The sequence below is a fragment of the Myzus persicae genome, unplaced genomic scaffold (genome assembly GCF_001856785.1).
Source record: "Myzus persicae strain clone G006 unplaced genomic scaffold, MPER_G0061.0, whole genome shotgun sequence".
Taxonomy (NCBI): domain Eukaryota; kingdom Metazoa; phylum Arthropoda; class Insecta; order Hemiptera; family Aphididae; genus Myzus; species Myzus persicae.
In genome coordinates, this window is record NW_019104300.1 from 540,603 (window position 1) to 554,582 (window position 13,980).

General features: G+C 26.4%; 3 protein-coding genes across 4 annotated transcripts; all 3 read right to left on the reverse strand.

Annotated features, from left to right (window-relative positions):
- Positions 1–1,134: 1,134 nt before the first annotated feature.
- On the reverse strand, positions 1,135–12,655 carry LOC111040989 (mevalonate kinase). Of its 2 annotated transcripts, none has more exons than XM_022325105.1 (5): positions 12,355–12,655; positions 2,982–3,790; positions 2,683–2,854; positions 1,720–1,904; positions 1,135–1,652 (listed from the first exon to the last, which is right to left on the reverse strand). In XM_022325105.1, the coding sequence occupies exons 2-5, from the start codon at positions 3,612–3,614 to the stop codon at positions 1,389–1,391; spliced, it is 1,254 nt and encodes a 417-aa protein (XP_022180797.1). In that variant the 5' UTR covers positions 3,615–3,790; positions 12,355–12,655; the 3' UTR covers positions 1,135–1,388. The 2 variants fall into 2 exon arrangements, with proteins under 2 accessions (XP_022180797.1, XP_022180798.1); XM_022325106.1 differs by lacking the exon at positions 12,355–12,655 and adding an exon at positions 3,992–4,110.
- On the reverse strand, positions 5,547–9,562 carry LOC111040988 (dolichyl pyrophosphate Man9GlcNAc2 alpha-1,3-glucosyltransferase). Its single transcript, XM_022325104.1, has 2 exons — positions 9,461–9,562; positions 5,547–7,988 (listed from the first exon to the last, which is right to left on the reverse strand). The coding sequence occupies exon 2, from the start codon at positions 7,942–7,944 to the stop codon at positions 6,430–6,432; it is 1,515 nt and encodes a 504-aa protein (XP_022180796.1). The 5' UTR covers positions 7,945–7,988; positions 9,461–9,562; the 3' UTR covers positions 5,547–6,429.
- Positions 8,322–9,527, reverse strand: LOC111040990 (general transcription factor IIH subunit 3). Its single transcript, XM_022325107.1, has one exon. The coding sequence runs from the start codon at positions 9,500–9,502 to the stop codon at positions 8,585–8,587; it is 918 nt and encodes a 305-aa protein (XP_022180799.1). The 5' UTR covers positions 9,503–9,527; the 3' UTR covers positions 8,322–8,584.
- Positions 12,656–13,980: the final 1,325 nt, after the last annotated feature.

The following is a 13,980-nucleotide window of genomic DNA, read 5'->3' on the forward strand; positions in this document are numbered from 1 at the left end:
ACTATTAGCAAATTGTTATAAAAAACTGTAGTTACCTATATGTATAGATTTAATAATCTATAATAAAATTTAAATAAACAGGAGCCTCTTGCATTATATTCCCTCTCTGAGCGGGCCTGAATAATGAATATTATCATTTGCTGAAAATTTCAAATATTTATGGATAGATATTGAATTATTAATATGACGATATATGAAAAATCGGTTATTTGTTATGATAGTTACTTCATATTTATTTAAGAATGATAATATTACTGGTGTGAGGGGAAGAATAACAGTTCTTTATTCTTCAATATATTGATATTACAGCGATAAACGACGGAACTCCAGATGTGAAATGTGAAAATATTTAAGTCAGTGTATTGTGTATACTGTGAGTACTAGGTACCTACCCAACTATTTTTGTTTTGCAACTCACTTGTCTATTTTATTGGGATAGAATAAGCTATTATAAAATATAATATTGCATTGCACGCTTCTCAACCATAATTAATTTTTATTCGAAATGCTGGATCATTACCAATATTCAAATCAAATACTATACTGCAGCAATGAGTGCAAACAAAATTATGGTCGAAACACTTATACCTGTTGATTGTTGAGTATTGTACTATCAATAATGCAAATACTGTTAGTATTTGTAGTCTAATTATTATTGATAGTCTAATTGCTGCCTTACTTTACTGGTTACAATAAAGCCAAGTAAAGTCAAAAGATGGATGGCACTTTCGTGTTATTGACTTATTGAATTACTGTCATACAATATTTATAATCAATATTCACGATCGTCAAAAATACTAGAGAGTCCCATGCAAAACTTATAAATAAGTATGAGTATGTGACATACCTACCTTATGAAAAACCTTTTCGTTTTTATTTAGATGGTCCTCGGAACAAAATATAGATGTATAGCCAAAATCTTATCTTGAGTCTTGACGACCGTTAAGTCAGCCATTACAGCCATTGTCAGTTTACTGTAACCGCATAGTGAATATAGTATAATATTAAATTATACATAATAAAACACAATACAGTTCAGTATGAAAGGCTATTAACAAATTATATTTTATTATACTTTATTTATGTACATAATAAAGATGAAATTATGTTTTGAAATAACAAAATAAAAACAAATTATAAATTATTGAACTTATTTATTTTACCTTTAGGTTTAATGCTACACTACAAATACACTACTTTTTTAAAAAATATTTTCAAAATATAAACTGTTTCATGCATGTAAAATTGAATATTTTAAATTGAAAACATTTTTTTATTATTTCTTATAATATTATAATTAAATTTTTACTAGAACATTATAAATTGTTTATAGACTAAATTGCGCATATGGTGTATACTGTATATAATTGAAGACAATTTTTCTTAATCTATTTAGTTTGTATTCTAACTCCAGGACAACCAATTGTACAGATATTAGATTCAAAACCATAAATTTTTAATTCTTGCATACATGTTTGTATTTTAGATTTATGAATATTTGGAGGAACAAGGCATATAGCATATCCTCCCATTCCTGCACCAGTTAACTTTGCATGAAGGTCAAACTTTTTTAATATTGCCACAATAGCATCTAATGTTTCATGCGATACACCTAATGACATCAGCAACCCTTGATTCATATCCATGAGAGTCTGAATGAAACAAAAATGGTTATGTTATACATAAGAATATAATATTACAAAGTAATTTATTACTTACTTGCAAAACACTTATTTGTTGAAGTTCTTGTAGTGGGTTTTGAACCATTTGATCAATTGCATTAACTGCTGAATTTACAATTTGTCCTATAGAATTAAAAATAGCATCGAGAATTGGTTGATAAGTGTCATCATTGTATTTTGTGCGTACACTCTGCACCACATTTCCAGTAGATCTTTCGACACCTTAAAATAAATTATGAATCTTTTAACTTCAAATTTATTTTTAGTGAAATTATAAATTAATACATAAGTAAGAATGTAAGATGTAATATACTTTATACTGAGGTTGCCAAACTGTAGGTTGCGATTATAAATTTGGTGATTCACATTAAGTTTTGGAACAATAATATATTTTTATACTATAAAATATTTAATATTAAATTACTTTGCAATATAGCACAGTATTTTTCATATAACTTAATCGTATAGAATGTATATATCATTGATGTTGATTGTTGAAATTTAGTTATATCATTGATTATTACCCACAGGCCACAATGATAACAAATATCCTTGCGATGTGTCACCATTAAGCTGTTAGGCTAAAAGTTATTGTAAAGATAGTGATTATCCACAAAAAAAGGTCATTAGGAGATTATAGGTAGCTGAAATTTGAACATTTTCCAAAATGGGCTGTACCATAAAAAGTTTGGAAACCTCTGCATTAATACATCTTAAATAATATTTAAAGCAGGTTTCTAATAATTTTTGTCAAACACATTGTACAGTTGAACTCTTGGCAACCTGTAATTCAAGAGGAGTGAAAACAATTGTTGAACAATTGCTTGAAAGTGATTATTTATTATTTTAAAATTTAAAATTATTCAATTTACTAAAAAATATAAATACAAAGACAAATATTAAAAAATTAAGCAGCTTAGTGCTCAATCTATGCATTTTAAACTTTTATCTAGGTTATTAATAATACGTTTTTAGTTCATAAATAATTTTTATAACAAACCTGAATATATCAAAAGAATTTTTAATTCAGGAGCTTCTAATAATTTATGGCTGTTAAGTTTTGTGTACTGAACCATTGTTCCGTATGTGCAAATAGTATTATCTAATCCTGAAGCTTTAGTATGAATAAAATTTTCTGCTAACAAAGCCCATCTATTTATCAAACATTTTTCCTGAAAAATAAACATGACTATAACTCATTTTATTTATATCAGAATTATATAAAAACCTTGGGAATATAAAAAGTATTTTTGCTATGTAAACTGTAAATAAATTTTAATATTTACAAAAATATATTACCCCGTCACTGAATGTTATGTTGTCAGTAAATGCCTCGATAATTAGCAGGTTGTCACCACTTTGTGAATGGAAATCATCCAACAATGGATCAAATTGTATTTCTACATTAGAATTGATTTTGAACTTTACATAGGCCAAACAAGCTGCTACTAGAGAAACACAATAAGATGCAGAACTACCAGTTCCAGCGCCCAACTTCAATACAGATGTGATTCCAATAGTGAATGAAACATTTTTCAATTGTTTCATATAGCACGACAAAATACCTCCAAAAATAAAATGTAAGACAGTAAGTGTTTTTTTTTCATTACCAGATAATGTATCTAGTTCATTGAGAAATGGTTCATTTTTGTTTAATTTGTTTAAAGTTTCTTGAAAATATGTGGTAGGTGAAAATGTCGGTTTTGCATCCAAATGAATTGTCAACATTCCTGAATAATTTATGAGTGGCAAAATAATGCGACATGGTATAGTATTCAAATCTTGGTTATTACAATAACTTTCAGTAAATGTTAAAGTAGTATGTTGATCAATAGCACACGCAATTGCTGGTTTCCCATACACAACACTATGTTCACCAAAAAGGATTATTTTTCCAGGTGCTGTTACTTCAAACTGTATATTAGAACTCATGTTTTATAGAATAAGTTAAAATGTTAAGTCTTAACAAAATGTAATACTAGATCTTCATTTATAATTCAAAAATCAATTAAACTTTATTTAAATTATTCCATTGTTCTGTTGTCAATGTTTTCTGTGAGAACGCGTGTATTTCTTTTAATTCTTCAGCTAGCACTTCATTTACCATTCTGAAAAAAACATAAATTAATAAATTATAAATTTATATATACTGGATGCCTAGAGTGTTTGGAACGTTATATGCAATTTGTACATAGTAATGTTTCTCAAGTTTCTAGACACATTGTATTTTATTTCAACCTAATAGTATTTAACCGATGTCTGTATTAATAATAAATTTATAATTATGTAATAATATAATTATTCATTACGTAGTGATTTATTAATAATTTATAACTAGATTCTTAACCAACTTTCTTTTTATTATCTATAACTATATTAAACCTCACTAAAAAAGGCATACAAAATACGATTTAAAGAAAAACTTGATAGTTAGTTCTTAAATTGAACGACTCAATTAATTATTTGAATACTGATAAAAATTGGAAATTTTAATCAGCAATTATAATTCAAATTGACCTCAATCATAAAAAAAATGACCTTTGATAACTTAAAATACTTTAAAAATATATCAGAATAACATTCCTTTCTATTTGATACATATTAGTAAATTGTTCTTCTCATTTCTTATTTTTGAAATCATGCAAATTAAAGATAATTTAAAATACTAGATCCTCATGAGATAATAATTTTATTTTAAATAGATATATAAATAGTGAAAATCAACTGATAAGACTTGTTCATTAACACACATACAATTTCCTTAAAAATATGTATTTAATAAATGCACCATGGTAGCACGGATAAAATAGAAAGAAATAACACAAAAATCCGTGTAAAAAATATGTAAACATAATTTATATCCCATTTAGTGATATTTTAAAACAAATTAAATTATTACTGTATAGTACCTACATAATATAACTTAAAAACCAATGCTTATGTTTAATACTCAGTATACTTGTCTTAATACTTACAATAGTCAATATCATCAATAGCCATAACAACTATTTTTGTGAAGCACTTTTAACAGATTATAAAAACATATATCCTTAGTTAAAAAATACTTCAGAAAATAATGAATATATGTTGTACAGCCCAGGGATAGGTTAATCATAATTGTTTTAATTAATTTATCTATGGAGTTGAGTTACATATCATACAAATTGTTAATTCATTTCTAAATCAAATAAGCTGATTTTTTTAGTAAGCTATCAGTAAAATTATAATATGTTTCTATTAAGAATTTAGTTTAATACCTAACAACAACTGTAATATATTTTGCTTACAATAATTCACATAACATTATGCTATTCAATTATAAAAGTAATTAGTAATTAGTGTATAAATACATTATAAATTATAATTTACTTCCTATGAAATAATTATTTGTACTGATGATTTAAAAATAAATGTAATAGACAATAGCTACTAAGGAAATACTCACCGATGACGTTGTAATAATGTTTTACCATTAAATTTATCAGATACCACAACTACGCTAAATTTAGCACCACATCCATCGGAATCATCATTGACGGACTAAAATAAAAAATGCATAAAATAAATATACCGTTGAAAAATTGTTACTCAATCAATACCATACTACTTTAAATAAAAATGTTATTAAGTTTTATAAACATTGGCCGTAATAATTACATAAAAACCTGATAAAATAAGAATAATTGATGTAGTTTTGTTTTAATAATAATTGATAAATATATATTACGGATACTGATAACTAGATAATATATCTTTTTTTTATAAATTATTAGTTATTACTTATTACACATTTTACTTTTCATGACATTTGTTAAACTATTTACATTTTTTAATCAATTATAATGACTGTTAAAATAGTCAAATTTTATTTATTATACCTAGTATTTACATAATAAATATTCAAAGTTCAAGCTTATAACATGACATTGACAATATGGTATGTAGATACTAAGATGTTAAGCTTTACCGTTGTTCTATGTTAATTTTGGAATAAAATAAAGTAAAGTAATTAGATGGTCAATCTATATTTACCTGTAAAGATAAGTTTTTCTTAATGCAATACAATTTTGAAAATATTGAATTCAAGTAATTTCATAAGAAAATTCTGTATTTATATTCTATATGTCATATAAATTGCTAACTTTTTTAAAACACCCTTGTCCATTGTCAAAATCTACACTTAATTTTACCCTTATTTTGTAATATATTATCATTGTGAATGTATGGATAGTTATAATAACAGTTCTACATAGTTTGTACTAATATAATAATATAAGCCAGAGGTGTAAAATGAAAAGAACAAAACTAAAACTTTCACATTGATATAATTCATTCTTTATATTTAATAATTGTACAATAACTAATATAGTAACTAAAATATTAATGATAATGTCATTTATAAAATTGTCAATTTAGTTAAAACATAGTTTTCTTAAAACATAGTTTTCTTAAAACTACTTGAAAATAAAAATAATAAATGTATTCTTAGTCGTCTACAAAAAAAAATTAAATAACTATACAGTTGACACAAAATTTTGTATTTTTAAATTAAAAACAAAATTGTTTATAAATTAATTTATCAATACATACAGTATACATTTTTAACATTTAAACAAATTATCAAGTTTAAGCTTTTATAATAAATTATTATGATATTCACTTTAAAAACATAGGAAATCATAGTAAACATTTTTTAATATTCATAAAAAATTATTTAATAAACCCTAGTAACAGAATTTTAAGTAACTTAATATAATTTTTTTTTTGGAACTTGCAACATTAATTGACTAAAATTAAAATAGATCAAAAACAAAATAAAATGCATACAACTATAAACAGATATAATCAAAGGCCATAAATCTGGATATTTCGCAGGAGGTTTCAATGCTATGGCACAAACAGTTAATATGGTACATCCGAATAATGATAAATTACGTATTAAATGTAATTTTGATGTTTCTTTTTGTTGTGAAATTAATTTTTCAATATTATAGTGCACAATAAAATAAATTAACGACAAAGAAATGAATGGGACCAATAAATTATCCCTTATCAATAATGGAAGCATGCTAAATGTTGTCATGGACACAAACCAAGAACACATAAATGCATTTTGAGGAGCGTACATTAAAACTGGTATGGCAACTAAAAGTATGCTTTTTTCATGAACTTGAAATGAAAATAGGAAAAAAGACAATGAACAATTAATCAATGAAAGTAAAAATTTTATTTTGGAAGGATTTTTTAAAAGATCCAGGCATGTGGGCAACACCGTGATAAATGTTGTTAATAGGCATATAGTAGCCATGGTTTTATTATTAATATTCCTCAACTTATAAAGAACATTAATTAGACACCATATATTGGAAACTTTGTCTTCGAAAACACCTCGTTCTAACGGGAAAATTCTGTGTATGACTTGAAACATTTGTTTGGGATCACTCAGAAAAGGAAACCATAATAATAAAAATGTTATTGTCACACTCAATACAAGAATAGATAATGTCTTTAAAGCTGTAACTAATGAATGTTTTTTATAAGTTTCATAAATAAATCCAATATAATAAAAAAAAAATGGCAAAGCGTGGTATAACTCCATTTGTTTGTAGTTTAAGGCCATACTGAACAAAATGCAAGTGAAAATGGTTTTATTGGCGAACATACTAGCAACGCTTGCCACAAATAAACCAAGAGAAACACAGTTATACTGAAAATGTCCATGATCTATTAATATTAAGCCGGGGTACAACAATGCCATTGCAATGGTCATTGTTTGACTTAGTTGGTTATTATTCTTAATTTTGAAAAACTGTCTACAAAACCAACAAACAGCCGGGATGAATATCAACAAGTCAACTATAAGCACAGAATACCTCATGAGAAGTTTATGAAAATTTGACTCAAAACCTCTAGATGTATTGAGTTGGACGGACTCTGGAAGGATTTTTTTAAGTACTAAACCATTTAAATAACTATGGTAGGCTGTCAATGGTGGATAGTCAAGACCCCAATATAATAGATCATTGTCGGTCGAATTAAAATACCATTGAATAGTTGGTATAGAAATTGTTACTTCCATCCAATGCCGTTGGGCTTCATAATCACCATACATCGGAGTTTTTGATTTTCCAGAATAATCATGCAAGCTGACAAACCAACGAAATAATACAGCAATCATTAAGATAAGTTTTTCATCAAGTACTTTTTTCAGGTAAATAGGTATTAAGTTTTTGTAAATCATTGTATCACAATATAAACTCATAAATCAAAATGAGGCACCTGCTTTCACGAGAAATGATGATTGTTCTGGAAAAAGAAAAATGGAAATTGTAAATAATATGACCCTTCAATACCTAAATTATTAAGACAATGTATAAAAAATGTTTATAATATATATTTAACTATTTAAATTTGCTGTGAAACAAAAATAATTTGAATATTTTCTTCAATTTTCATTTAATATAAAACTATTTAAGTACCTAATTTAGTTTTCATTTTTTATTGTAACTTTATTTTTATCTTAATTCTTTTCTTTTAAAAAGTATAATCCTAATTAACAAGGTTGAATGTAATATACCTATACCTATTGTTTGTAAAGTGATAAATCACAATTGCTACCAAAAAATAACACAGGGAAAATGTTTTAACACAACATTTTATTAAAAAAGATATCCAATGAGAGCAATCTTCTTCAGAAAATATTTAGTTTATACAACATTTATTTGTATCATACATTTTAAATAGGTAATCACTTATTATAATTAGCAAAATTTATAAGATACATGTTAAAATAAATAATACATTTTACAAAATTAATAACTTCAAACATATTTTTATTTTACTATTTGTGTTCTATTTCTAAAAATGATCATTAAATATAAATGATAGTAATTAAGTTGAAATTAATTATTCACACTAGTTGTTTTAATTTTCTTCTTTTTAGGTTTGACTGCAATGGCTGATCGCACTTTGAAAACTGCTTCACAAGTTGTGCAAATAGGACTTATTTTGCAATAAATAGTTAAGCATAATGAACACACAAAACCAATTGCTGTTAAAGTTCCATGACAAAAACAAAAAGGTCGGAAATCTAACTGAGGAGCTAATGGTATAACTAATTTTTTCCTAGAAGAAGGTTCCGTCAAAAATATCCATTGTAAATACAGCAATAATCCTTCTAATTTAGGCATACGAAAATATGAACCTTCTGTGATGTAACATGCTTGTTTTAATAGAGTGACATCATGGGTAAGACTACACACATCAATAGCTACATTTTGTTTTTGAGCTGTGAAAAATGTATTCATACAACGTATGTATTTATCTCCTTCATTATCACAACCAGATATAATTAATATTCTAGAATTCATTGTTTCGCCCGGAAATAAATTACTTTGTAATCTGTTTATGTAGCATAAAGCCTTAGCACAAGATGCTCCAAAGACAGTATCTCTAGACATATGTGGTTCTTCTGCCGCATCCTTGAGGAATTTCACGATGTTAAATTTGATAGAACGATCTATGTGACTGAACAATTCATACTGGCTTCCACCCATTTTACAACTACTGACTGTTTTCTTTTTAAAATCAAGTTCATCTTGATCGGAATATATAAAATCACAACTATTTGGGTCAGACGCAAGCACTGCAACTTTATTATGGGTTCGAAGCATTAAGTGGGAATTAGCAAAAGCAACAACAGAACTAAGTATGGATGATAGCTTTATTTCTCCGCTAAGTAAAGTATCTTGAGCTGGGTTAACATCAAGGATTATTACCAGAAGACTGGAAAATATTTTCTTTGGTGTTTCTGATTGCATTCCGCTTGCATTCACTATCGATCCAAATTCAAATGTTATTAATTCACTAGTTAAATCACATACAGTATTTTGTCTTTTACGTAATTAAAATAAAACTTATTAATTACATAGTAACATACAAAACTAAACCCCGCAATTAATTATTCAAGAGGAAAATCGTAATTCGTAAAATAATAAATATTATATTATTATTACTTGTTTAGTTTTGACTTATACTTTATAGTGTTTATGGTCAAGAATAAACAAATACTAAAATAATAAATATACTAACATAATTTTACTAAAATGATCTGAATGCCGACACTTAATCTAATACCGACGTGATACCGCACAACTGCCACAGCCAATTAGAGTAATAGGTAATAAACTAATAAATAAAACGAGTGCCCAAGTCCCTAAGACTCTATAAAAAAAATGATAAGCTAATAAAAGTTACAATATCTTAGAGTGGTATAAATATTATCAATTCGAGCAAAACCACAGTTAAACAGAACCATGGTGGTTTTTTACTAACAAACATTTTATATTTTTCCTCCACATCACGAATTAACTCAAGAATTCTAGATATTTATTATTTTCTTGCAATCGACAATCGTACTCCAGTACTCCACATTGTAGAATTTAGATGTTACATACACAGGTCACAGACGACAGCAGCTGATGCCAGATGTATAATACATTAAACATATATTTTTCTAGATAAATTAAATTACGCTGATAAATGATAATAATTAATAGTTCGAATCATAGACGTGTATAAACTTATATATGTATATGGTTCAAATTTATTTTCATGGATACCCACTGACATCAATAACCCAATAATAAAATTTTCAATCGCGGACACTTGATTAAACAATAATAACTAATTAGACATGACGAATTATATTTAAATTTGATATTAGATACTTCAATACTTGTTCAAAATGTCCTGCTTTAGAGTACGATGTTAAAAATGTAAGAGGTAATTCCAAAAAATTATTTAAAATAACTTTAACGTTCAAATCATAAAAAAACAAAATATTTTTTGACACATAATAATAGGTTCACTGTTCAAAAAAATCCCACACTATAAGTGCAATTTATGGTCACATGATTTTCTAAACTTGAGTTTTCCATATATAATATAAATCTTAATTTGCATTATTTGGGAAAGCGAGGAAATTATATATTTTAGATTGGAAAGTAGACAGTATCTATTAAAAATGACAATAAAAAAAAAGCACTTCTAAAGGGACACATTTTACAAAACTACAACTGTAATACAAATGTGGTTTCATTTTTATTAGGTATACCATAAATATTTTTTAAAAAGATTAATGATCTAAAATAATCTTTGTTCTTAATTTTTTGTTATACCTCTGATTTTGTATTTATGTTATTATTTTTAAATGTTGATAAATAGAATAATTTAGTTTATAATTTATACTACAGGTGTACAGCAGTGAAACACAATATCCTATATATTTAGATACTACTTGCTTGATACCTAACTAAAAAAATTACAGCCCAGTTTGAAATTGCTACATTCTCAAATCAGATATATTAGAACAATGTGATCTTTGTATACATCAAGTCTTCAAATAAATTGTATAAGGTTGTCAATTAATTTGTTATATCTCATTCAATAAGATAGTGATTGTTTGAATTAGACTATAAGTAAAATGACTAATAAGTAAATATTATATATAAGTAAAACATTTTTTTTTATTCTGTAAACAGGATGCAACCAATTTAAAGAATTTTAAGTTAGCAAATAAAATTGGAAACCTAAATGTAATAATAATTTTAAGGTCAGTTGAATAACCATTAAATATAAAGAAAAATGTAATAAGAATATAATAACCTATTCAAATATTATTTTATTTACCTAATTAGTTATGATAAGAAATATTTATAATATGAATATTATACATAATTTTATGTATGATTCACAAAATGTACTTATTTAATATTTTATTGTTTTTATCAAGCACAAGTTACAACCATTTTAAAGGTTTTAAACAATTTGTCATAAAATTCAGTGTTACCTAAAATAAAATAAAAGAACTTTTCAGTTTTAGTGAACACCCTATTTTGTTTTAACATATGTAGTTAAGCATGCTTAAAACAATGGTGAAGTCTGAATTTGGTGGTTGGACTTAGTTTTTAAGTTGTAACTAATTTAAATGTAAAGTATTTTTATATACACCTGGCGTGGTCACTCGTTCACCCGGACAATTAAAATCAAAAACATCATTTGACTTGTTATGTAAAACCTCATTGAGTGGGTCTCGGACTTACAATAGCTATAACTTCAAAACTAAGTCCGACCACAAAATTATGACTTTACTATAATTTTCAGCATATTCAACTACACGTGTTAAAATAAAAAAGAAAGGGTGTTCGTTGAAACAGAAATATTGGTAAGTACCTAAGAAAATAATTAATCTTTTAAAGTATCTATATTTTTAATATTTTGTATTTGCCTAAAAGATTTTGTTAATATTTAAAATAACTGATGAACTATAAATAACTATAATTATTTATTATTCTCTACATAATATAATCATACATAAAGACATAAACACATAAATAAAATATATTCTAGAGCAAGCAGTTATTTTTTGTCAAATAAGTTATTATTTTAGCCAGACATTTTTAACTACAATAAGTCAATACTTTTTAAACAATTTTAAATATGAAATCATTTAAGAAAACTTATTATAGTCAAGTGTACGAATTATTAGACTGATGAATCAAAAATATCGGTTAAAATTAATTTAATTAACAGCTCAGTAAAACCGTAGGCACGTGGGAATAAATAAAATTAACAGACTTAATACTTATTAGTGTATTTATATTGAACTTACCACGTATGATGCGTCTAATGCAACTGTTAATTTGGATTTTAATAAATCTTCACTAATGGTCATTACAGTAAGTAATACAAAATATAATTGAATTAAAAATAGTTTAGAGAAAAATATTGAATGATCTAGTTCAGTACAACATTCGAACCTTGGTACCCTACACAGTACTCGAACTCAACACTCAACAATATAATAGTAATAATTAGTACAAACACAAAACACTTTAAAACGCAATTTGTTTTTTTTATGTTTCCAAAATCAATCACTCAATAACTCTGATAAATGATAATTAAATGTAGGTACTAACTGAATAGTGATTACAGGCAACGGTGCTGCAATTGCATAGTCTCTGAGTGTGTAATCGTAAAGTTGACATTGATAGTGTTCTATGCTCATAGACACTGACTATACTGCAGAATAATATGGTGTTACCAACACTTTGTACCTACGTATTAAATATGCTGAACGTTATGTCATATTTACCAAAAATTAATGATGTTTATGGTAACTGTTAAATGTTAATATTTAAGTTATAGATGACTTAGATTACTTCATAGTTAATTCAAATTGTAATAACTATGTACAGAACCACGGCAGGGTGAAGTAGTTTAATATTTGTTACTATTTCAAATATACAACTGTGGGTAATCGGTCAATAAGTCCGGGGACAAAAGTTCCATTTTGAAAAAAGTTGATCAAAAAGTCCTGATTCATTTTTTTACTGTCGGACAAGTAGTCCCGAGCACATTTTTAGTGTCGGACAAAAAGTCCGGAAATTATGAATAGTCTATTCAATTTTCATCTATTATCATATGTAACTAACAACCCGCCTCGGCTCCGCACGGGTGCAATCATAGAATAAAGATGCCGTACTACTGCCAAATCTGTAATATCTTCGAAAATATTCATTTAAATTATAAATGCTGTAGACTGACATATTGATATATATTAAATGCACAATGTATTTAAGGTACTTAATTGGATAAGGAATTAATGCTGTATTGCAAAATCGCATCGTAAATAAGCCATTATTTCTCGTAAAAAGTAAATGATAAAAAATGGTTATTGTGGGTTATCCCCATAGACCGGCTTATACTATAAGGTAAATGGTTATCCCTAAGAGATGGACACATACCATCACTGACTTTTTTGTAGACTTTTTTAAGGTGTACAAATGTACAATACTGTAGTTCATTCTTTTGATATATCTCGTAGGGTTCAGCCAGCGTTTGGAATGTAAGCTCAAAAAAATTGTGTTTATTTACAATATCGCAATAGAAACCTTTAAAATGATCAGTGTATCTCTACTATATTATGCATGTTATATACATATCAACCTTCTTCTTAAATCACTCTTTCAATCAGACAGACAGACAGACAGACAGTGGAAAGCGACTTTGTTTTATACTATGTTGTCTGTGTTTTATCTTTTATGCTTTATACTTATCTGTGGTTTTATGGAATGATTACTAATGAATGTAATTACTAGGACTTGGATGTTGGATATTGATTTTTTTATTAAATTGTTGTATATATGTTTTTGTGAACAGTTAGGTTAGGTTAGTCAGCCTCTGGCACCCCAAAATCAAAATGTCAAAATCAAACTATACTAAACAGTTATTTTTA